The following is a 26354-nucleotide window of genomic DNA, read 5'->3' as shown; positions in this document are numbered from 1 at the left end:
GCTATGCTAAGTTTTAGTAAAGCATGGTTTAAGAATGACTATTCCATACGGTCTCGCAAGCAGCCTCCTTCAAATGCGCCGTTGAATGCCAAAATACCGATGCATTTATCTGACATATCGCGCGTTGCGCCGTTAAAGGGAATGACAGATGTCATTCTCATTGGTTTAAAATGATGTTACGCCCCAAACACACCCATATGACTGATTAAAAGACCTAGGAACACCTTGTTACGCCATGCGCTCCACTTTTGAGGACGAAAACCCTCCCAATGTGAACTGGACATCCTACTAAATTTGAATAGACTTTTGACGAGTGACGATGCACTTTAGAATGTCATGATAGGGCCCTACATCTGTTTTGTTATGTCAAGACTGACGGTATGGAAAATAATTCATAGGTAAACATAGGTATTGTTGATGGGCTCAGATGCTGACCATGAAGACTTTCCTCCACGTTGTGAGTCCCGTGAGGAATTACGAGCTGAAAGACGCTGCCTGTAGTTATGAGTGAAGTCATTCAGCTGCTAGCAGTTCTGTCTGCCCCTCCTCCATGCTTAGCCACACTTCACACATAGCCTTGCAAGACGACACCCCAGTGTCTACACCCCAACACGCACACACACACGCACGCACACACACACACACACACACACACACACACACACACACACACACACACATACACACACACACGCACGCACGCACACACCATACACACACACACGCACACACACACACACACACACCAAGACTCTCTCTTCTTCTCTCTCTCTCTCTCTCTCTCTCTCTCTCTCCCTCTCTATAGCACACACACACATCACCCACCACATACACACACACACACACACACACACACACACACACACACACACACACACACACACACACACACACACACTCTCACACACACACACACACACACCTTTCCTGCAGACAAGGTCAGCTCTGTAATAAAGCGGCCCCACTCCTCTGTGAGTGTGCTCCCCATCCCGGGCGGCAGTGCAGTGTGTGGCTGGAGCCTGCCTCAGATGGCGCGCCGCGCCGGGAGGGTAAAAAAAACACACGAGGCGGCCCGCCGCTGTCTGGAAAGCATTAAGGCGCGCCACAGCGGAATCTTTTTCGCAGCTGCCGTCCCATTGGTGACTGGTGTGTGACATCATCCGCTGCGCTCGCCGTGTTTCGAGGCCCTGACCTTGGCTTGGTACGGGGGGTACCGCTGAGAGCTGGGGAGACAAGACACACACACACACACACACACACACACACATTCTCTATCTCTCTCTTTTCTCATTCTTTCTCTCCCTCCCTCTCTCTCTCTGTTTGTTTAGTCTTTGTGAGAGCTCCTCAACTCTGTTTGTGGATATAGGGGTCAGCAGAATTTTTTGACTTATTTCCCGTCTGTAATGAGAAGATATTTGGAAAAAAAAATGACTGAGGTCTAGAATTCTCCCTTCTGTCCCAAATTCATTCAGCACAAAAGCTTTTTGTTGCCAAGGATGACATTGTATAGGCTGTGTGAGAAAACTTTTATGTTCCTTGTCTTCACTGTTGAAATGCATGTTTGTATACCATCTTGAAAGGAAAGAAGGGATTTCTACAGTGGCTAGAATCCACCTTCTGGATGGAATTATCAAGAAATGCTAATAGGGCTCAGTGTCCCTTTAATATCAATTGAATAATGGCAAATAAACATGCAGTCTCATACACCCCACAGCAACTGCAAAGTAAACATTCATTTCTGAAACAATAACGGCTCCCCTTCTTGTCAACCCCCACCCCCCACCCCCCCACCCCCCGGACCTCCAGGCTGTGCAGCAGAGTGTCCCCGTCAACTCCTCCCAGAAAGTGCTCACCTTCACCACCACCACCCTCGAGGACATCCTCAAGTCCTTCTCCGATGTCAGCGTCATCCGCATCGCCAGCGGCTACCTGCTAATGGTGAGGCATCCCCCATTCTCCTCTTACATGCCCAGCAGCAAGAGGAGGGTCAAGGGAGCGGGGTTTAGGAGACGCGTCTTTATTGTTTGGGATATGTCAATAGACAGGCGTCTTCATGTGTTACTCGGGACATTTTTGCAATGGCTATTTATGTTTATTTCAGCCGGCCCCAACAGTCTGATTTAAAAATAGATTTGAAGAAATCGATTTAAAATAGATTTGAACGCTTAACCAGTGAAAAACTATTTTCAGCATTCTTGGAACTAATATTTTATATTTCCTTGAATAAATGCCTCCTTATATAAGTCGTGCTGTCCACTCTAACCTGGTTTACCCTGCTGTGCCAACCCCACCCCACCTCTCCCTCCTCCACTACCTCAGTTGGCCTATGCCTGCCTGACCATGCTGCGCTGGGACTGTGCCAAGTCCCAGGGTGCCGTGGGGCTGGCGGGTGTCCTGCTCGTCACCCTGTCCGTGGCAGCAGGGCTGGGCCTGTGTTCTCTCATCGGGATCTCCTTCAACGCCGCCACCACTCAGGTACGCAAGTTTGCCGTAAACACGACCGACGCACAAAGGACAATTGTGTTATTTCTGATAAACGACGACTCTACAGGATGTGATGTTTTTGATAACGAGTGTAGCTTGATCTTAGGTGGATCTTAAAAGAATAAATGTCCTTCTTGCCACCTACATCTGTAGTTTATGTACTTTCTCTGTTTTTTTTAAATATAATCTGTATGTAATCGGTATGCATCTTGTTGCGTGTCCCGCTCTCAAAGTAACCCTACTTTCCTTACGTTCTAGGTGTTGCCATTTCTGGCTCTGGGCGTGGGTGTGGATGATGTCTTTCTCCTGGCCCATGCCTTCAGCGAGACTGGGCAGAACAAGAGGATCCCATTCGAGGTGAGATGGACCTTCTTATCAACGTGTGAAATGTGCACACTTACTCACTCACGTCACAAATGTGCACACTTACTCACGTCACAAATGTGCACACTTACTCACACACGTCACTGTCCTCCTAACTAAGCCGCTGAAAGGGACAACAATTCCAAAGTGTTCTGAAACCCCCTTTTATACTCATATGCGTGTGTGTGTGTGTGTGTGTGTGTGTGTGCTGTGTGTGTCTGTGTGTACCCTGTCGTTATCGCTCACATCATGGAATGTGCAGGTACCTGTCCCTGCCTGTGATGCAACTTCAAAACTGGCCACGCTTGAGCGATCAAAGTGCCCCCTCCCCACTGCACCCCCCCACCCCCCACCCCACCTACACACACACACACACACACACACACACACACACACACACACACACACACACACACACACACACACACACCCAGTGGCATGTGAGTCACAGCAGTGTTGCACATCTGTGCACCTTTAGCTTAGTTTTCCAAAATGCAAAGCAAAGGGGACAGGTGTTGTCTTGTTTCATGTTATGTTGCCAGTGTTGGTATTATGAGAGAGGTGCCTTTGTTGGATTCCAGTAATCCCCCCCTCCTCTCTTAAAGTTTCTCCTCCCTCCCTCTCTCTACCCCTCTCTCGTCTGTGTCCCCGCCCCCTCTTCCTGTTCCTCTCCCCGCCACTGATTCCCCATCTCCCTGTGCCCTGCATGGTTGAGATGAAAAGTAAATAGTTCCCTCTGGAAGGGGAAAACATGATCCCTCTTGTCTTAGGGGCACAGGATGAGCCGCGCTGTGTGTGGGCCTGCACGTCCTCAACACTTTAACAAAGAGACCGCAGATGTGTGTCTGACTGTGTGTGTGCGAGTGTGCGTGTGTGTGTGTGTGTGTGTGTGTGTGTGTGTGTCGGTCTGTTTGTGTGTTTGTGTGTACGCATATCTTTGTGGTGTGTTTTCATATCCACATCTCTGTGGGGTAGCAAAGAATCTGAAGAGTCTGTCTGTGGGAGTCGGTGTGTGTTAGGGGTGAGGGTGGGGGTGGGGGGTGGGGTCTGTTGTGTTTGTCCTCGAGGGTGGAGTTTGGTAAGGTTTGTGGTGTCTTTCAAAAAACTCTTATGATGACTAGAGATAAAGAACAAAATGGCACCTATCCTTATAGCGTGGGCATGAGCATATCATGAATGTGGCTCCGAGCTGTTTCGGCGGGCGGTTTTAGGGGTGGGAGGCAATTAAGCATTTTCTCCATCTTAAAAGCCACATAACTGTGGATTAGAGCAGAAAGCCTTTATGCAGAGCTGGGATCATTATGCTGTCACTGTGAATTCAGTGATACGTGGCTTTCTCTCGTTCAAAGAGAAGGTTTAAATTAACCCACACAATTGAGCACATTTAGCAGGCTGTTCTAACGTGTCTTTCTTTCTTTCTTTCTTTCTTTCTTTCTTTCTTTCTTTCTTTCTTTCTTTCTTTCTCTCTTTCTTTCTTTCTCTTTCTTTCTTTTGTATTTTTTTCTTTCATACTTTGTTCTTTCTTGTTTGCTTCCATTTTTACAGACTTATCTGTTTTCTTTTATTTCATTGTAACATTCTATCCATTTGTTCCAGTGTTCCAAATCAGTGTTTGACTCTATTTGGGCTGTAGAGATTTACGCTTTAAGTTTCTAAAAAGAAACCTCTTTCCTCATTCACCAGTTGGTAAATGAGAACAATCATCAACGCCCTAAATTACTATCGAGCTAAACGTCCAGATGATGTTTTCCAAAGGGAATACTACTGTTGAGCAATTTGAATGTTTTTTTTTTGTTAATTGTGTTGTGGTCTTAGTATTCTCAGCACAAATCTACAGGTTTGCTTTTACACTTATTAAAAGTGGCACAACAGCAGATAGATATCTTTTTAAACACTGTGGTTTGCATTTCAATCACAGAAATCAAGTTGTTTGTTTTTGCCTGTAGAGTTAGCTGTGCTGTGTGGGTGTTGTTTGGCTACATCCTTATGGCATTTATCACTGTTGTGTGGGGTCTGGTGGTGGAGCTCCACCTTATAGCAATCCTGGTCTTGGCTTGTTCCAAGTCAAACAGAATACACACACACACACACACATACACACACACACACACACACACACACACACACACACACACACACACACACACACACACACACACACACACACATAGGCAGGGTACATCAGAGCTTTCACGTTATAGCAAACAGAATACTTGCATGTTAAGAAGGCAATGTTGGCTTCATCAAGAAAGCTCAAACAATATCCCAATTTCTTTCCGCTTTCGCCTCCTAAATCATCACAGTGTTTTGTAACATAATATTCTGGCCCAAAACAGCGTAACGCACACTTTACCATTTTGGAAAGAAGTGCGCATTTCAGAGCGTGTGTGCTTTGGCCAAAGCCGTTCGCGTCTGTGGCGATCCTGTTTGCTGACTGTGTGAAGTCGCTGTTTTCTCCCTTGGCCGCTCATGCTGACGACGGCGAATAACGGCCTGCTCCGTCCTTGTTCCCCGTCTTCGTTTGCACGCCGCGCTTTGGGAGATGTTGACATTGGTGGCTGCCGTTCATCTCGCCACACCGACCGCATTGTTTAGACACCTGCTGGAGTGGCAGGTGACCTTGTGAATGTTGGCGTGAAGGTCACAGAGGAACGGAACAGCTTGGTCAGGAGATAGGTGCTACTGTGTCAAGGGTTCATGCAGGGACGCCATGAATCCACTAAAGAACTCAGTAAAATTCAACAAGGACCACAGATGTGTGTGTGTGTGTGTGTGTGTGTGTGTGTGTGTGTGTGTGTGTGTGTGTGTGTGTGTGTGTGTGTGTGTTGACAGACTTTTTAGAGAATCAGTAGCCAGTCCAGAAGAGAGCTACTGTCTACCTCATCAATGATAAGAATAAGAATATATGTAATGTAATGGGAATATTCTGTATTTTGGACCTGTGTGTGTGTGTGTGTGTGTGTGTGTGTGTGTGTGTGTGTGTGTGTGTGTGTGTGTGTGCGTGCCATACATGTCATGTGACTCTACGTGCGTGTGCTCTGTGGCAGGACCGCACTGGCGAGTGCCTGAAGAGGACAGGCGCCAGCGTGGCTCTCACCTCCATCAGCAACGTCACCGCCTTCTTCATGGCGGCACTCATCCCCATCCCAGCTCTCCGCGCCTTCTCGCTACAGGTCAGTGTTTTCAGGTTTTCAGTGCGCGTGTGTGTTTGTGTGTATTAAACTTACGTGCTCCCTTGCAGCCAATGTGTCATTTCATAACAGTCATAACATGTACAGTATGTGATAAGTTTGTGAGATTTGTAGAAAGTGCTACAGAGATGAAGAGAGAGATGAAGAGAGAGAGAGAGAGAGAGTGAGAGAGAGAGAGAGAGAGAACAAGAGACTTCCCTTCCCTTGCCGCCCCCTGCACGCCCCGATGGCCTGAGCAGCAGCCTGCCCTGCTCGTGTCCCTCCAGATTGAGTCTCTCTCGGCAGGGGTATCTATGCCGCGGGGGGGGGGGGGGGTCAGAGGAGAGGAGGGCAGGGGAGTGATTGTGGCATCTGCGTGGGAGGTTGTTAAGCAGCACGAGGTCCTAGCGTGACTCGCATCTGTCCTTCATTTATGAATGACCACATTGGGCCCCCATCGCACCCCCAGAAGACCACGCGAGCGCAAAAAAGGCAACCTGGCATGTTTTTCTTTCCTTTCTGTTTTTTTTTTTTTCTCTCTCCTTTCTGTCGGTTCTGTTCCGAAGTGGAACCGGCCTTTTAATTGAGTTCACGCAGGTTAAATGCCAGGGCCTGATTTAGTGAGGGTGGCAGTAAAGTAATGACCACTGGTACGGGCCCCCTCCAGCCAGATGCCGGTAAAGGAGGCTAAAGGTGGCCTTTTGCTCTGAGCAGATCCACGAACACCTCGGGGTCTGCCCTCGCAAGCGAGAGTGCGGAGATGGATTAGGGGCAACGAGAGCGTGGGTCTAACGGGCTGGCCCTCTGGTTGCACTGGAGTGAATGAGTGAAAGCGTGGCTGTGTGAGTGTATTGTCTGTGCCATTTGCCCCTTTGAAATGCAATACTCCAAAGCTGGTTTTCTGAAATAGGTCTCCATCTGTGCACACACATCCAGATGTCTCCTAGATGTTTGGTTGTTATCGTTATTGACCCACAAAGAAATTTACTTGGATTAAAATTAAAAAAAAAAAAAAAAAGATTGAGCAAAGAACTTTAATCTATCAACCATGGCATGGTTCCAACAATGTTGCATATTCAAATTATTATTTAAATTCTCAGATTTAGTCTTGTATCTGGCAGATGGTATCTCAAGACACTATAATAAAGCCTAACTTGTGTGGAGCTTCAATAGTTTTTGTAATGTTTGCCTGTGAGGATCTGTGAAGTGTGTCCAGTCGTCTGTGGCTGTAGAGATTTGTTCCAACACTAATGGCTGTGTGAAGGTGTCTCTATCAGCCCATTAAAATGTGTCCGTGGTGGGAGGTGTTGACCAAAAGCTTTGTCTCGTTGGACCGTGGAGTAAGCATGACTTATAGGTCCGCCTCCCACTCCTCCACCCCCAGCCCCCACCCCCACATACTTTCTCATTCTACACGACCTCTGAACTTGCGGTGAGGTGAACTCACCAGCGCCCTTGCAAAAGCCGCACAGCTGTGGAGAGCCCCAAATCTCGCCACCCCCACTCCACCACGACCCCCCACCCTTTCCTTCCCCCGGCTTCTTTCCTAAAAAGCTCCACAGTCTCAAATCAAGACCGGCACGCTCTGTGGCCATCCGTGTTAAGGTCAAATACGTTTCAGCTAACCTAGCCGGGCTATCACCCTGAGCTCTGTTACTCAGGGGGAGGGAAAACGCCTGGTGCACTCTCGTCTGAATGGCTGTGGCTATTTCACAATGGGACTGCTGAAGTAGTGATTTGGCTCTGAGAAGCCTGTGTGGGAGGTTTGTCCTCACACATTTGTGTGTGCCGAGTGTGTGTGTGTGTGTGTGTGTGTGTGTGTGTGGCCGCAATAACACACACAGAGCCCGAGGTGGGAAAGACCACACAGGCAAGATGTTAGTCAGCCAGTTACTCATCCCGCAGCCCTCGGTGAAGAGGTGCAGGAATAACAAGTGTGGACAGATGACCGGAGCGCCGGGAATTCTGTTTACTCCCAGAGCACTGGATCGGATTTCTGTCCCTCTGGATCCTCGGCATGAGATCCACATGTTTTATATATGTGTGGGTTTCTTCACAGTCCTGGCATTTACTGACCACAGAGTGCCTCACTCACCCAGGGTTTGGAGATTCTTCTAGAATCTAGAACTTCACTGTTTAAACCACTGTCATATTTGACAGCATGATGTTTAATAGATGAAGTTCACAGGAAAAAAAAGGGTTCTGAGGAAGTGACTTTCTGGCTAAAGAGTGATGACTCTGAAGACAAATAGATATAGACAGACAGACAGATGGAGAGATAGAGGAGAAGAAGGGAAAGAAAGAGGGAGGAATGACAACAACAAAACGCTGCCTCTTCCTGGAAGCTGTTAAACGCAAAACCACAGGTGTGTGTGTGTGTGTGTGTGTGTGTCGCGTGCGTATGTGCATGCAAGTTTGGGCGTAGTCGTCTGACGAGCCCTGATTCCTGCTTCACACCTCCAGGCCCCACAGGGCTGCGTGGCTCGTTGGGTGGTCTGGCAGTAGCTCCACTCCCAGGCAGACAGGCAGGCAGGCAGGCAGGCAGGCAGGGCCTCAGCCTCCTCCCCCTGTCCTTCACCCGGCTCCTATTCCTCCCAAACACTGACAGTGTGTGGAACACACACATAGACACACACACGCACACAAACACACACACACACACACACACACACACAGAGACACGCACAGTCACACACACACACACACACACACACACACACACACACACACACACACACACACACACACACACAGACACACAGACACACACCCTCGTGCTCACACGCTCGCGTCCTCTCTGCCAACTGCTGGCTTAGCTGCGTGCTGCAGTCCCCCCCCCCTTCTTTTCCTCTCAGCGCTTCTTTTCATTCTGTCTGCGCCGCCGTGGCAGAGCCGATAAAGACTGAGTGGAGTGAGTGATTGTTACGATGCTCCATCTCACTCGTCCCCAGTCGTCGGTTTTTAGCCGCTCTTGACAGATTGCCTTTGCCGAAAATGCCCAAAGATCTGCATGTCCATCCATGACATGTGTGAAGGGGTCTTTGCCTTCCCTCCCTGTTAGAATAATATTGGACTGCGAACACTGGATGAAAACCTTGTTTATTACGTTTTTGAGTACTTATAAAGCACTCATTGTACTACTACTAATACAAATAAGCATTGGTATGCATTTTAAGGTTAGAGAGAACTGTGAAATGATCTTATAATTGTCTACACTTTAAAGTTTACAACTGCTGCCTCTATGAATTTGCTTCTTGCATGATCTAGCAGTGTTAATACGTGAATAGTCATTTCTGTGCAGAAAGCTTTGTAAAATCGCCAGGTCTCTAAACCAAAAACACTGTTGTTTTCTTTGTAACGCAGGCGGCAGTGGTGGTGGTGTTTAACTTCGCCATGGTGCTACTGATCTTCCCCGCCATCCTCAGCATGGACCTGTACCGCCGAGAGGACCGTCGCTTCGACATCTTCTGCTGCTTCGTCAGGTACAGGCACCTCCCCTCTCACTCCTACACACACGCCTCTAATCATCATGAGCACACGGCATGAAGAGCCTGTTTGGCTACAGTTACAGTAAGAACCATGTGTCCTTGTTCATATACACCTGTGAACCCATGTAACACCCAGTGAATTACACCCCCAAGTGGCTAAAATAAATAAGACCTATAAACACAAAAATGGAAAAGGTGACTATAAATGGATCCTACAATTATATAAGAATATAGTAGAACAGTAGAACCTAATTTTAGTGTTATTGTTGGTATTGTTCAAGTAGTATCCGTTTGTACTTATATATACTAACGTATATATAGATGACTTATGTGTATCATAAAGAGATCATGAAGATCGTTTCTTCCCTCTTCTCTCCTCGCAGCCCATGTGCCAACCGGGTGATCCAGATCGAGCCGCAGGCCTACGTGGACGGCTCGGACGGCAGTCGCTACAGCCCGCCGCCACCCTCCTTCGGCAGCCCGCCGCCGTCCTACAGCAGCCCGCCGCCGTCCTACAGCAGCCACAGCTTCGCGCAGCAGACGCAGATCACCATGCGCTCCACCGTGCAGCTGCGCACCGAGTACGACCCGCGCACGCAGGCCTACTACACCACGGCCGAGCCGCACTCGCAGATCCACGTGCAGCCCTTCGCCCCGGCGCCAGCCCCGGCGCCCGCCCCCGCCACTAACGTCAACAACAACAACAACAACAACAACAACACCGGCGCCCATCACAACTACAACAACAGCAGCGCTGCCAACCGGGCGGCCAGCAGCAGCGGCATCGGCACCAACGCCCCCACCGCGCCCGCCGATCCCGCGTTCCCTTCCTCCTCCTCACCCTGCCAGACCCCAGCGAGCGCCAGCTCCACGCGGGACCTGCTGTCCAACTTCTCCGAGCTGGCGGGCGGCAGCCGGGGCCACGTGCACCACTCCTGCCCCGAGCCGCCCTGCTGGCGGTGGAGCTTCGCCTCGTTCGCCGAGAGGCACTACGCCCCCTTCCTGCTGCAGCCCACCACGAAGGTAAGCGGCACAAACACACACTTTTCACACACTCCCTCCGCAGAGTTTCATTCACAATGTCACATCTTTCTATGTAGCTGAGAAGAAAGGGCAAAATCAATATCTGGTAAACTGATACTTTACTACCGATGCTCATTTCTACTTCAGTAACATTAGGTGTACAAGAGAACATTTAGGAAACATGAATAATTAAAGATTTCTAAACAGGACCATATGCATTTCCACTACTCACAAAAAGTTGGGGATATCTGGCTTTCGGGTGAAATTTAATGTTTCAGTACACAAAGTACTGAAACACTGAACTGTTGGACATGCACATTCAAAAGTTTAGAGAAGGTCACATTAAGTTTACCTGTAAAGGTTATAGTGAATTTTAGGTTCATCCTGAAATTTCACCCGAAAGCTGAATATCCCTGACTTTTTGTGAGTAGTGTATACTGATTGATTCGTTGTCTAAAAGTGAGAAATGAGCTGCAAGTGCAGCTGAAAAATCGCAATTGTAGCTGTACTCAGTAGTGTCGTTGATATGACAGAATTATACAGAATTATATATATATATATATATATATATATATAATATACATATATATAATATACATGCCAAAAAGCATCACGTTTTCCCGCTCCATGGATGAGATTCTGGCCTTGACTCGGTCGTTGTGCCTTGGCCTACCTGTGCAGGTGGTGGTGATCATTCTGTTCCTGGGCCTGCTGGGCGTGAGCCTGTACGGCACCACATGCGTCCGCGACGGCCTGGAGCTCACCGACATCGTGCCGCGCGAGACCAGCGAGTACGACTTCCTGGGCGCCCAGTTCAAGTACTTCTCCTTCTACAACATGTACGTGGTGACGCAGCGGGCCGACTACCCGCGCGTGCAGGGGCTCCTGTATGACCTGCACAGCCGCTTCGAGTCGGTCAAGTACGTGCTGCGCGAGGACGATGGCCAGCTGCCACGCATGTGGCTGCACCTGTTCCGCGACTGGCTGCAAGGTGAGAGACAGTGCTGGTGTTGGTGTTGGAGAGTGTGTACAATGATAGTGAGACCTCACTATAATAAGGCTTTTGGGACAGCGGTCCGATATTAGTTGAGCCATTCATTAATGAGTTATCTGAAACAATCTTACACTGTATATCACACACACACACACACACACACACACACACACACACACACACACACACACACACAAACACACTTCTGATGTTTCTGACATATTCTTTAAGCTATCATCTCGGGAGCTTCTTGAAAAATCATGACTATAATAAATCTTCATAAAGTCTGACTAACACACACTTTTTATACTTTGATAGTTTTTTGTATTCCCATCTCTAGGGAATATTATGTTATTACATGATAAAGATGTCCCTGATTGATGACCCATAGAGAATGTGGGTGTAGTTATTTTGTCTGGTGGTGGAAAGTACCATGAGAACCTACACCCCAGTTCACATAAACATTCAAAGAAAGCCTCTGCTCAGCTCGCAAAACATTATTTCAAACGCACTCATGAATTTGACATGTTGGGTCACAGCGATGTTGTTTTAATGCTGAAATTGACCTCAGTTTTCTGGTCGATGTCCAGTTCTGTCCAGCACATGTCCTGGTGTCGTCTGTTCCTTTGTTATTACGTGCAGCAGCCCAGCAAATGAGAAAGTGCAGGTCCCTTCACTACTTGTTCAGCTGCGTCCTTCAATAAAGTCGCATTACAATAAGTCGCGTGGGGAGGTTGGGAGGTCCGCCGTGCGTCTGGGTTTGTTGTTGTTATGTCAGACGCACAACACAGCTGAGGAGTGAATAGCCCCGTCCCAGATGTCTCAGTGACCTGTAGGTCTCGCTGCCGAAAGACGAGGAGAGTTCACCTTACGTGTGTGTCCCCAAACTGGAGCCTCACAGGTGGTGAGATGTGGCTGGATGTGGCTGGATGGGGGGGGGGGGGGGGTTAGGGGGTTAGGGGGCTGATCCAGGTGCAGCTGTGTGGAGCGCAGGGCTGTGGAGGTGTAGAAGTGACAGTGCTAAAAGGTGGAGCAGGAGAGCACGGGCGTTGCCCTCACAGGCTGGTGCACTGAGACCGAACGTGCTTATGGATGGGTGTGTGAGGGTGCACTCTCGCTCTCTCTCTCTCTCTCTGTATTTCTTTTGGGTTTCCTAGTTAGGGTGGGGTGGGGGGTGGAGGGAGGTTTTTATTAAGGGTTGGTTTTAATGTTACCTGGTTTCCTTTTTGACTGTCAATAAAGGAACCTTAAAAGTCTCTCTCTCTCTCTCTCTCTCTCTCTCTCTCTCTCTCTCTCTATGTCTTTCGCTTTCACGCTCACCCTCTCTCTCTCTCTCTCTGGATTATGAGATGCCTTTGCTAATCCCGGGCAGATCAGACCCAAAGATTGAGTAAGCCCTCTCCTGAATAGGTCTCTCTGCACTAATGGCAGGGTGGGAAAGCTCACAACCACCACCCCCTCCCCCCCAAACCGTCTCAGTGTCGCACAGGTCGCATAAGACAAAGAAGAATCTTTAAATGCCAATCAGATGCTTTTTATTTGGGGCCTTTTCGGTCAACATATGACTATATTTAACGGTGTGTGAAGTATGTTTATCCTCCCATCTGCGTGTGTGCGCAATTGAGAGTGTGTGTGTTATTGTGTGTGTGTGTGTGTGTGTGTGTGTGTGTGTGCATCTGTCTGTGTCAGTGTGTGTTTTACAGTGGATGCCAGAGAGGGAGGGGTGGGGAGCCGTCTTTAATACTGCGCTTTGAAACGGCTCGACAAATTGGACGCAGACAGGGAGATGAAAGCAGGACCAGAAACAATGTGTCCCAGAAATTGGCCACTGGCAATCAAGGGGGTAAAGAGGGGAGTGAGGGAGGGAGTGAAGAAACAGGAGAGGAGAGGAAGAGGAGGAGGAGGAGGGGAAGCTCAGAAGTGGTAGACTGTATAGTATGAGCACAGTTCCCCACCCATTACCTACCCACCCACCCAGCCTCTGAGTGAACGTCAGCAGAATTTAGAAATGTAGCAACTCTGGGAGTTTATGGCCTTAAAAACTGACACGGCGGATCAGATCATTTGAGATTTCCAATAAATTCACTTGTCACTGTAACTATTGTTGTTGTTTAACATTGTTGGATTTTGGCGCGTTTGCAGCGTTATTTTATGGCCCATTGTGTCTTGAATGACGATGAGATGATTTTTCGAGAGTTTTCTCGGGAGCATCTTGGCTTTGAAGCGTGAATAATGAAAACAGACTCCAGCGGAGCGCGAGCTGTGTGGTTTGAATTTGAAACTTGCTGTGTCGCATGTGTCAGTGCTTGCCGTTTGTGTCGCGCAGGTCTACAGCAGGCGTTCGACCGTGACTGGGAGACAGGCCGGATCACGCGCGCCGACTTCAGGAACGGCACCGATGACGGCATCTTGGCCTACAAACTGCTGATCCAGACTGGAAGGAGAGACAAACCCATCAACCACAACCAGGTAAGAGAAGCTCATCAGCTCATGAAGACAAGTCTTCTAGAATCCTCCGAAGCACTTTTTACACATTTTTCACATTTTACATTTTTGTTCTTGGGGAACTAGACCTTGCTGTAGGCTTCTCTGTTCTCTATAGTCATAGGAGAAAGGCTGGCAGCTAGAACCACTAGATTCCTCAGTCTTGTGGGAACCTTTTTGCTTGATGAAGTACAGTAATTCTTTTGTTGTTGTAGTAAACTATAGGGAACTGCTTAAAGTGCATTTGAGAAGTCTAGTTGAAAACATGGATACATACAACCGCTTTGGGCCAGATCAGGTTGTGTGGTGTCTACTACTCTCAGTTGTCACTCACTTCATAGCCTATGTGTTTACTCGCAGACTATGTGTTTACTCGTGGCCTATGTGTTCACTCGCAGACTACAGTGTATGTGTTTACTCGCAGACTATGTGTTTACTCGTAGCCTATGTGTTCACTCGCAGACTACAGTGTATGTGTTTACTCGTAGACTATGTGTTTACTCGTAGCCTCTCTCTCAGACTATGTGTTTACTCGTAGACTATGTGTTCACTCGTAGCCTATGTGTTCACTCGTAGCCTATGTGTTCACTCGCAGACTATGTGTTTACTCGTAGACTATGTGTTCACTCGTAGCCTATGTGTTCACTTGTAGACTATGTGGAAAACCTATAGGTAAGTCCACCAACCTAAGATGACACTGTGTTTTTTGAGGGAGGGTTGCGGCCCAGCATGGGAACCACACCTGCCATATAAATGCACCCCCATCCCCCAATCCTCCTCCCCTTTTCCCCAGTCCTCCCTCCTGATAGCTTTACCAAGCCCAGGAATTTAAAGCCCTTACAGGGGCTACAACCCACCTCTGAAAAAGCAATTAACTCTTCATTTAAACCATTTGTCCCATTCGTATGCCACAAGGAATTACAAAAAAACACCCCTGACTGGAGATCAGCAGCACAGTACAGTACAGCATGGAGACTGCTCGTGAGCTGACGCTTCTGGAAGAATGTCTTAGATTTGAACACATAACGGACATCTGCGTTTATTGCTGTCTGTTTTGTCTTAAGCACTTGCAAGGCCTAATGTGTGTAGTGGGTGAGTAGGGCCCCCTATGCGATGCCTTGCAGTCAGTGCTCTGTGTCTGAACTTTTAAGGTTCACTTGTCAAAATGCACTTGAACAGCAAGCCAAAAAAACAGGAGGCACACGTTTTGGCGAAACACGCCAGGACCCAAATCTGTTTCCCGTTCTGCTCTTGGTTAGTAACATGTTGAAAAGTGTTTGATAGAGTGGGAAAGAATGAAGAGGGAGAGGAGTGTGGGGGGGTTTATGTGTGTGTGTGTGTGTGTGGGGTGGGTTGGACACGTCACCGGTGTTTGTGTGCGGCCGGCTGACGTCATTTCCTGTCCGTGTGAGGAAAGCGTAGCGCGGCGGGGCCGCCCGGCCGCCAGCCACACACTCTGTGCCTCCCGTGACAGCTTGAAGACATACAGTTGTTGCGTATCCTGCTGCTTAATTCAATCCAGATCTTTGGAATCCAAGTCCGCCCCCCCTTCTCTCTCACTCTCTCTTGCCCTCTCTTTCTCTCCCCCCTTCCCCCTGTTTTTTTATTTTTTATTTTCTCTACTCGGCTGCCATGTTCCCTTTTTGAATGGACTGAGGGAAGCTTCATCACATGGTCCCACCTTACTGGAGCAACACGTTGTGTGTGTGTGTGTGTGTGTGTGTGTGTGTGTGTGTGTGTGTGTGTGTGTGTGTGTGTATGTACTGTATGTGTGTGTGTGTGTGTGAAAGAGATGTGTGTGTGTGTGAGAGAGAGAGAGAGAAATAGAAAGAGTGAGTACAGTGGTGGAACTAGTAGAAACCACTTTTACCAAAGGTGCATTCAGCATACCCCAACTACTAGCTTTTTTTTTGAGTGGTTGGTATGGGTGTGTGGTCCATTCCAGCTAAACTAGCTTGGCCTTTTTTAAAAGCTTTTACAAATTTAAAGGAATAGTTATACTATGTCTTGGAATGTGTGGGTGTGGGTGTGTGTGTGTGTGTTTGTGTGTGTGTGTTTGTGTGTATAATGTGTCTGAGAGAGAATCAAAGAGTGTGTATGTGTGTATTTTTCCACGCACTGTATGCTGGTGTGTGTGCGTTCGCCAAAAAATGTGTAAAGTCATTTTGCAAGAGCTGGCGGTGGCGCCGGGCATTCTGACTATCCGTAGGGGTCAGGAGAAGCAAATGTTAGGCCCATTTCTACAGATGTTGTGTTATTTTTATAGCTGTACTCCATTTGCTGGGTGGCATTTCCCCCAGTGTTAACAGCAAGGTTAACTGCACACAGACGCACCCAGGGACTCCGGCCAATTTTTTTATTGTTACGCTAACTCAAGCAATTTTTCTCTCCCCAACACCCCCTCCCTTCAACGCAACGCAACCCCCCCCCCCCCACACACACACACACACACACATGCTCATTCACCCCTGACTTTGAGCGTTTGGAGAGGGGGGTGGATTTATGGCGCAGACCACCGTTCTGTAATGGTTTTACCTTCTCAGGAGGTAGCTCCAGGAAAAGGGAGGTTTTCAGGAGTGAGAGATTAGCGCAGCGGCGCTTGGCGTTTTTAACATCTCACTGCAGAAAATGAAGGAGGACAGAGTTGGTTTTTGGTTGTGTTTTTATTTCTTCTCTCATCTCCCCTATCTCTCTTGCTAACTCTCTATCTATCTTTTCTCTCTCTCTCTCTCTCTCTCTCTCTCTCTCTCTCTCTGTCTCTCTTTCTCTCTCTCTCTTCCTCTGCTCAGCTCTCCTTAAAGTACCCCATTATCCACAAAGAAAGAAAAGAATCACGAGAAAGGGGTATAGAGTATATTCCTGATCTGTTGATCTATTGTACAGCCACTCTGCATCCCATTGTCCCATACATTATTAGTTCTAACTGAGCACTAACTGGAGTTCTAGCTTCTAGAGTGAGATCTAACTGGACACTCTAACTACAGTGACCTCTCGGCATCGCTCTGTCCATTCTGTCTCCTGACCTGCTTCTCTCCTCTCTGCCCGCAGCTGACCCGGCAGCGGCTCGTGGACGCAGAGGGCATCATCAACCCCAGCTGCTTCTACATCTACCTGTCGGCCTGGGTCACCAACGACCCCATGGCCTACGCCGCCTCCCAGGCCAACATCCGCCCCCAGCCGCCGGAGTGGTTCCACGACAGGACCCAATCCCTCTCCGACGACTGCTTCAGCAGTAAGGACCCCTCTGCTTTTTTTGTTTCAAAAATTTAAATATACCGCTGCCTGATTGAATACCCTGTTGTGGTTGGTCTGTTGTCTATGAAGTAGTTCCAGATTCTCATTCACCGATGTTTTTAAGGGAATTTGAAACAATTTGAGCGATTTGACAATATGGAGTATAGCAACAATTATACAATGATAGTGTACCGTTTTATATATATATATATATATATATATATATATATATATATATATTTATGTATAGTTATATATTATATAATATCACCAGAAAATAAGTTCTTTTTGAGAATTTTTGAGAATTTTTGTGCCCTGACACTACACCTGGGTCTCATCCCACATTTTTCAGATCAAGCTCAAATTTGAAAGCACATTTTAGTCATACATTCTAAATGCACTAAAAAGTCTTTAAGGGCAATAACATGTCTGAGCATAAGAGTTTTTGACAGAGTAACACTGTAGTGTGCGTGCGTTTGTGTGTGTGTGTGTGTGCCGAGTGGAGGCCGGTACAGTGAAATAGCTGGCGGTGTAAACAGGACCCAGTGTGGGTTTAATTTTCGCGAGTGCTCGCAGGTTTATGACACGCATGCCGGTTGGTGGTATTTCAGTTGCGGTTAAAAGGGGGCTTTGCCTGGGGAAACGTGATTGGATAACAAGCGGAGAGCGCCGGACCCCTGGTGCTCCCGTTGGCAGCCCTCCAGCAAGCGTCCTAATGTAAATTTATAGCGGAGATTATAATGGTTGGGCGGCGTGGATGGGGGGGGGGGTAAAACCATGTTAAGCAAGTGGTGATGTCTGGACCGGACTTGGTCAGGTGGGAGAGAGACGCAGGGTTTGTGCCTTCACGGAAACAGACCCCCCCCCCCCCCACACACACACACACACACACACACACACACACACACACACACACACACACACACACACACACACACATACACACACACTTTCTCTCACACATACTACACACCCACTTCCCCTTCCAAGCTTGAGTGCTAAGGTCAAACCAGGTTGGGTTTACAGGTTGAAAATGAGATGTTTCCATGAGACGCCAGAGAGAAGTAGAATACCGCTGAGACAAGGGAGAAGGGGGAAAAAGTCAACATGGTAGGAAAGTATCAGATCCAGGTTTAAGATAGGCCTTAATTCTTTTTGTCAGGTAGGAGTGGTTGGATGTTGCAGTGGGAAAATGTTTTGGGGATTCCGAATATGGTATTTGACTTCATCCAACTCCTCTGCTTGCGGTAAATGTGTTTCAGGGTATTCATAGGGGAAGGTTTAGAGGTGACATTGACACTGCAATTAAAGTCATCAAGTCCTCAGTGGCAGGAATTTACTATGCTTCACTGAGAAATCACTGACAATTTGCATGTAGTTTGACAAGGACTATATGGAATGCTCACTTTTGCTTTGCCTTCATGGCTATGTTAATTTTACATTCACAGAAATTGAAAGTAAAAAATGCTGACTAAAATTCTAAACTTTTTTTAATTTATTCTAACTAAATTCTCTCTCTCATCCTCCTTCAGTTCCTGCCGCTGAACCTATCGAATACGCACAGTTCCCATTCTACCTCAACGGCCTCCGAGAGACAGCGCAGTTCGTGGAAGCCATCGAGAGTGTCCGGGCCATCTGCGGCAACTACAGCCGCCAGGGCCTCCCCAGCTACCCCAACGGCTACCCGTTCCTGTTCTGGGAGCAGTACGTCAGCCTGCGCCACTGGCTGCTGCTCTCCATCAGCGTGGTGCTGGCCTGCACCTTTCTGGTGTGCGCCGTCTTCCTCCTCAACCCCTGGACCGCCGGCATCATTGTGAGTGGAAGCCGCCCAACTTGGGGATGCACAATCAAGCTTAAAAGTTAAAACAAAACAAACAAAAAAACGTGTGGGGGGGGGGGAGAAATTAAAAACAAAATGGTGACTTTGTGGGTTTAGACGTGATAATGTTAGATGAAAGAATAGCATGAGTAATGAGATGAAAGAGTAGCTAGTGTCTAAACACTCTCACTCCAGACACCCGACTGGGGCCCACAGTCAAAGAAAAAAACACAGTAAACAACTAAAACACATGGCGGGGAAAAAGCACAATAGCCACTTTGTGGGAGATGTGGAAAACATAATGTTAAAGAGTAGAGGAAGTAATGAGCTGAAGGAGTTAGTTAGTGGTCTCTGTTGTGAAATATACAATTCCAGTGTATTTGGGCATACACTACAGGGAACGTTCAGTGAAGGGTCATTTTGCAGGCTGTCCCCCAGCGGCCTGTTTGAGATTTTTTCTTTTAGTTTTCCAGATTTCAAGTCAGTCCTTTGAAACAGTGCTCTATTCAAGCTATATGAATTCATCATGTGAAAAGTAAATCACTGTTTACCGGACTCCAATTTGACTTGTATAACATTATTAAGTTAATGTATGTATCTGTGAGAACATGTCTTTCTGTTGCTCTGCCCAAATTGTAACATATGTTGTCATGAGAGGCAGAGAGGCTAAGAGTGGAGAACAGGACCAGTGTTTGCATAGGCCTGTTCGTTGTGTTTATACTACACTGTCAGGGCAGGTTTGTTTAGTCTACGCGGCACTTTTTCAGACATCTCAATGAAATGAATGTGAGGAGACAAGCAGGTTACCCAGGCAACCACAACTCCAGTGTTGCCCTTAAATATGGCTTTTCGTTCTTGCATAGGTTTCTCTTTATTTTTTTTCTTTTCCAGACGCTTCCCTCTCTCTCTCTCTCTCTCTCTCTCTCTCATACGGTTTCCAGCCCCTGTCCCTTTTTTATTGCGGGGCAGTGTTTAAGCCAGTGGCTCTAAAACCCCTCCAACAGGATTTCTGAGTCCGTCCTCGTGCTTTACAAGACAGATAAAAGACAAAGTTATTACCGGGCTTTGGCTTTTACCATTTAGCCCCACCCACCCCTCACCCCCATCCCAACGCCCAACCATCCCGACCCCACACCCCCATCCCAACGCCCAACCATCCCGACCCCACACCCCCATCCCAACGCCCAACTATCTTGACCCCACACCCCCATCCCAACGCCCAACCATCCCGATCCCACACCCCCATGCCAACGCCCAACCATCTTGACCCCACAACCCATTTCCCAACGCCCAACTATCCTGACCCCACACCCCCATCCCAACGCTCAACCATCCCGACCCCCTAAACCTGACCACCAACCCTCCAACCCCTCAAACAAACCCTCCATATTTGTTTGCGTTCCACCTCGTCCCTCCCCTCTGCTGCAGTTTGCTTAAGTCACCTTCCCTCATCCCCTAAGTTCTTCACCACCCCCACACCACCCCCCCCACCACCACCCCCACTGCACTTCTTCAGAGGCTCCAGGGCCCCTTAAACCTGAGGCCAATCAGCTGATAATGGCATTAGTCACCGGCCCTGCTTGTCCTCTGTCAGAGAAGACTGGGCACCGCTTCCACTAAATATCTGGACACTTCACTTGGCCACTTGAAATAGTCTGGCCACTTTTCATGAAAATAACACCACCACATAAGATGCATAATTCTATTTGTTCCAGCCTTTTTCAACTCCTCATGCGACTCGAGAATGATTGAAAAAGAAATGGTCTCGTCATTTTACATTTTATAAGACTGTATTGTTTTCCTCTGTAGGTGTTGGTGCTGGCGCTGATGACAGTGGAGTTGTTTGGAATGATGGGTCTAATCGGCATCAAACTCAGTGCTGTTCCTGTAGTGATCCTCATCGCCTCGGTCGGCATCGGGGTGGAGTTCACTGTTCACGTAGCACTGGTGAGTTGAGGCATAATGCTTCACACACAAACACACACACACACACACACACACACACACACACACACTTTTTCTCTTAACTTTAAGTGCGGCGTCTTGAAAGTATACAGACTTTAGTGAAAGTAAAAACAGTCTGTTCTGGGAAACGTCTAACTGTTAACTTTTACACTCATTACAGCAGAACTCATCCACTTTGTCTTAGTGTCGTCTCAGTTGCCTTCACCATTCTCCTCCTCATCTCCTCTCTAGGCTTTCCTCACCGCCATTGGTGACCGCAACAAACGCGCCATCTTGGCCCTGGAGCACATGTTCGCCCCGGTGCTGGACGGCGCCTTCTCCACTCTGCTGGGCGTCCTCATGCTGGCCGGCTCCGAGTTCGACTTCATCGTCAGGTACGCCATTACCCTCCGCTGCCTCCTCTGGATGGTCCTCTTGCACTTTGGCTCCACTTCAGCACTTACCTGACTCCTCTGTCTGTGTGAAATGGTGCGCAGAGAGAACAGACCTCCCTTGCCACTTCATTTAATGAGGCCCATAATGTTTATGCCTAACACTTATAGCATGTGGTGAGTACCTCTCGTGGATAGATGAGAAATGTAATTTCAGGTGTAGGAATTAGTCCTTGAACAAGTGAATGCATTCATGTTAATCCGTAGAGGCCCTGTGGGAGCGGTGTGGTGAAGGCCATGAGCTTAAGTCATGGGAGATGCCACGGTGCATATATATCTCCTTTAGTCAGTATCAGTTCAGCTGTTAAGTGCTGTTTAGTGTTCCATTGCACATACCATCTGTCATTGGGCGAAGGGTCAGTATGATCCCAGAGATACGTCTCTGTGGGAGGGAGGAGAGGTTTCTGCAGCGTTAATATCGCTAATGCACTTGTATGCATAGCGGCCCTTTGATGTGGATGACTTTGCAGAATGAGGAGTAGGGGAGCAGGGGGGGGGGTTTGGGTCAGTTCTGGTGGTCAGGCCCCCATGTCACGTAGGAATCTACCTGAGAGTCCAGTCACGCACGAAAGCCCTTGAACCCCTCTTGATCAAATGCTCTCCCTTTTTTTCACTCTTTGTGGTATGTGTGTGTGTTGTGTCTGTGTGTGTGTGTGTGTGTGTGTGTGCGTGCATGTATGTGGTGTGTGTATATGTGTATCTGTGCATGTGTGTGCTATCTGTGTATCTGTGCATGTGTGTGCTATCTGTGTGTCTGTGCCACTTTTTAAGGTATATTTTTGTTTTGGTATCATCAAATTCATTTCCATGCACTGTAGTATAGTTCTGTGGTTCTGTTAGACCACCCTGTAAGAATAACTTTCACAGCATGGTAATGCTAACTGTATTTCCAAAATACACCGGTTTAGCATGCTAGCAAACTTTTATAAGGGCTAGCTGTACAGTTTTTAGTGTTTTGCCGTTAGCTCACTAGTTTTAGACCAAAACTCATCACTTCTGCTTTAACCCTTAGAACCCGATTGACGCAAAGTGCGTCAAAAAACACACCCTTTCTTCTCTGTTACATTGCTCCGGAATGGTTCATCGCAGCAAGATGAAACCTTTATTGCACGACAGAGCAGAAGTGGGGCTTTCCAACGAGACTACACACTTGTCTGTACGATCAAGTATGAAAATTAAAAAAAATCATGAAATTAAATCAAATTGCATCATATTTACAGTCTATACTTCTCTGCGTTCACCTGCACACACATTACTCTAGTTTGAATTACTCGCGAACCCGTGATCGCATCGATATGGCAAGCATATCAGATGAAAGAGGGGGCACAGGGCTATCCATTGGTACCATGTTTATCGATCCTTCTGGCTTATAAAACCAGACGAAGTGACTGCAAAATAATAACGTCATGTACACAAACCAACACTGCATACTCATTACTCTCGTTTGAATTACTCGCGGACCCGTGATCGCATAGATATGCCACGCATGTCAGATGAAAGAGGAGACTCAGAGCTATCATTTGATACCAAGTACATCCTTCTGGGTTATAAAACAGACGAAGTGACAGCAAAATAATAACTTCATATAGCTGGACTTACCCCACGTTTTTGTCTGTTCTTGTGGCAAAGCATGTTTATAATCCAATGCTATCATGTGTTTCTCTATGGCAAAGCATGTTCATATTCCGGTTTTGTGATCCTAGCAAATTCCTGCATGGCATCCAATTCAAGGCTCACATTGCATCCCAATTTGTTCAACAAATAAACACCTTTTTTGCCTTTACTTTGTTCATGGCAATGCAGTAAAGAGTTGAGAATTATTATGACTGCATACACACAGGCACGCAGGCTAACACAACCTCGGGTCAAGTCAGGTCAGATCAGTTCGTGTCACAGATATGGAGCGCAGAAAGGTCATTTTTCATCACTAAATAAAAAATAGCATTTATTTCCGTAAATCACACAGCAAATATTTCTGTAAATTGCTCAGCCCCAGAGTATCCCTCCAACATGGCAATTATATCGCCCGATTCAGGACAGTCTGCCCTACACACACATGAAATGCATGTAGAGCTGTGAGCTTGCTGTGGTGAGATACATGTCGAAATATAAGAATTTTTATAATACACTTTTTATATTTTAATTCTTTAAAAATCAAAATAAAATCAATGCTAGTATTAATACATGAAATGATGGCAGATCTGAATAGCTTAAACTCTCCTGAAAAAAACAATATATAATATATGTGTGTGGCACTTACAATGACCAGAATAAATCCTTATGAATAAAGGTAGTGAAAATGCCCTAAAAACAGCTTAGGGTTCTAAGGGTTAAATCAAACCTCAATGTCATCCTGCAGAATAGTTTCAGGAGCTCTCAAATGGTTTCACACCAGGTACTATAACTATCGTTAAGATTTCAGCAACAGTGAGAAGGCCAGTGCTCATAAAACCTCTTTTCTGCTGTGTAAACATGCTACTTTCACTTAAAGTCACTGTTGATTTAAACTTTCTTTTTTATAGTAATTGGCTCCTCACTTTAAATTTGTAGTTCCTCAGTAGTTTGGGGAAATTTGTGCATAGAAGCAGTCTGTCCAAAGTTGACTATCTCTTCACAACCCTGCAAATGTGTGAATGAATAAACCACACACACACACACACACACACACACACACACACACACACACACAGGGTGAGGAGTGTGGAGTCTTTCCTCACCTCCTGAAAACAGCCTGCAGTATGTGCCAGCTTGAGTATCAGTGAATATGTGCGATTCCCTTTGAAGCAGATGTCAGGGAGGTCAAACGCACCTCCCCACAACAATCTGACTTTATGGGAGCCCATTTCCTGCATCTGCATATGTCGTGATAATGTTACACACGGAGCCCTGTGTAATTTAATCACATGCAATTAAAGCACAATGCTGAGTGATAACTCAGGCAACATTTATGGTGAAGTTTACCGCGCTCTGTAATGGGCAATTCCACGGAAAATTGACTTTTTGTCACATCCATAACACCAGTGAAATACCTTGGCATTTGTATGATGTGAATGATAACATTAATTTTTTGTGCATTTTTTCTCATGTACATTCTTCAGCCAAAAATAGCAAATGCTCAAATTTCATGTAATCATTCACATCATACCATACAATCACATTTTATTGGCCTAATGGATGTTACAAAAAACGTAATTTTCCATGGAATTGCCCTAATGCAATTATAAACATTTTCATTTCGCCATACCATCTTGTATCTTTTTGAGATTCGTGGTGCTCTGTGCAGTACTTGGAAGGCTGAGGGTAAAAAACGTTTATTGTATTTTTGCGGTCTTGCAGAAATAAGTGCTCCCCTGGCTTGCTCTGTCAGATCCTGTGAATATTTGGAGTCCAAACAGATCCCAGCGGCTCTCTCTGCAGGGCACGTACTTGGTGAAGAAAGATATTTTTTCCCCTTCTTTTCACTTTAGGCATTAAAAACACGTCTTGGACAACCAATATACATATAATGTGTGTGTGTGTTTGTGTGTGTGTACGTGTGTGTGTGTGTGTGTGTGTGTGTGTGTGTACGTGTGTGTGTGTGTGTGTGTGTGTGTGTGTGTGTGTGTTGTCCAAGACCAGCTCTGTTAGCTGTAAATCATCTGTAAATCTGAGGGCCTCTCCTACAGATGGCATAATGCTATGGAATCAGTTTTACAGCACAGCCCATAATGTACAGTGAACCCACACAGGAGAGACCTGATAGCAGATCAGCTCTCCTAGTGCTACACTAGGAGGACATCTTCACTTTGGCCTGTCATGTGGCAGTCTACTTTAAACTTGTCACGATCTTTTTACCAATTGCGACCAGTCATATTTACACAACGAAATTCTAGCAGCCGGCCTTTCTTTTTTCTTTTCTTTTTTTTGTGGGGGTGGGTTTATGAAGCACGACCGCACACTTCTCGCCTGTAAGTCGATTTCAAAGGATAAATCTAATGGGCGGTTTGATTGAACCCAGGCTTCCAGCTCCAGTGTAAACACGGAGGCCTCCCCACGCCTCCTTATGGTTGGAGCCTGCCTAAATAAGGGGCTTCAGCCTGTAGCCCTCTCCCAGGCAGGGCTGGGTTGGGCTCGGCAGGCAGGCAGGCTGGTTGGGTGGTTGGTTGGTCGGTTGGTTGGTCGGTTGGGTTGGCCTTCCTTCGCGTCTGCTTCGGCGGAGGAAAAAAAAAAAAAAAAAAAGACTTGGCCGGTGCCGCGGCGGCAGCACTCAAGTGGTCACCCTCCCAGGCTCTCAATTAAACGCGAAGCACGAAACCGACGCCCGCCACTTTGAAGTGCCGCCGCGATCGAAATAAACACGGCGACGACGCAGAGCTTTGAAGTCTCGGAAAGCTCAGCAAGAATAAACATGACGACTCCTCTCTGAAGTGTAGGGCCTGATCAAAAGGGGCCCGTCAACCCCCATTTGAAATTGAGACCGTAGGTACCCAGTCCACCAGCTCGCCGTTCAAAAGCCACAACGGCTTCTGTACAAGCTAAGAAACACTTACAGAAACATAAAAGAACACTAATAAGAGTTACTATCCACATAATTACAAAAATAAAATAAAAACATGTGAGAAATTTAACAAATTTAAGACAGACGATTGAACTAGATGTGTTCAAACACATACTCAAACAGGAAGTGTGCAGGAGAAAGATTCCCTCCAGAGCCGTAGCGGTGACTAGCAGGCGGCCGCTGCATCTCTAAGGGAGACAGGCTTTTCCTGCTCCTCCTCCACTGTGGAGCCCAGCAGTAAAAACCAGCACCCCTGCACTTCCTCGGGCTGGGCCCAGCGCCCGAGAAGATCAGTTATAAATGTGTCAGTGTGTTAAGTCTAAGTCCCAGCTGTGGTACATACCAGCTGGCAGGAACCTACC

General features: G+C 47.1%; 1 protein-coding gene across 1 annotated transcript in view; it reads left to right on the top strand.

The window, feature by feature from the left end:
- Positions 1–26354, top strand: part of ptch1 (patched 1) — a 56403-nt gene that overhangs the window by 22201 nt on the left and 7848 nt on the right. The window contains exons 9-20 of the mRNA XM_076289281.1: positions 1807–1938; positions 2320–2475; positions 2743–2841; positions 5895–6020; positions 9381–9499; positions 9889–10528; positions 11210–11519; positions 13849–13991; positions 17055–17238; positions 18773–19053; positions 20869–21006; positions 21256–21398. Of these exons, the coding sequence (XP_076145396.1) occupies positions 1807–1938; positions 2320–2475; positions 2743–2841; positions 5895–6020; positions 9381–9499; positions 9889–10528; positions 11210–11519; positions 13849–13991; positions 17055–17238; positions 18773–19053; positions 20869–21006; positions 21256–21398 (2471 nt within the window). The remainder of the gene's footprint in view (positions 1–1806; positions 1939–2319; positions 2476–2742; positions 2842–5894; positions 6021–9380; positions 9500–9888; positions 10529–11209; positions 11520–13848; positions 13992–17054; positions 17239–18772; positions 19054–20868; positions 21007–21255; positions 21399–26354) is intronic.

Source organism: Alosa pseudoharengus, unplaced genomic scaffold, assembly GCF_046254945.1.
Source record: "Alosa pseudoharengus isolate Yale_2024_CS ecotype anadromous, Long Island Sound unplaced genomic scaffold, YU_APseudo_1.1 YU_APseudo_1.1_scf_17, whole genome shotgun sequence".
Taxonomy (NCBI): domain Eukaryota; kingdom Metazoa; phylum Chordata; class Actinopteri; order Clupeiformes; family Clupeidae; genus Alosa; species Alosa pseudoharengus.
This window is presented reverse-complemented; position numbering and strand designations above follow the sequence as displayed.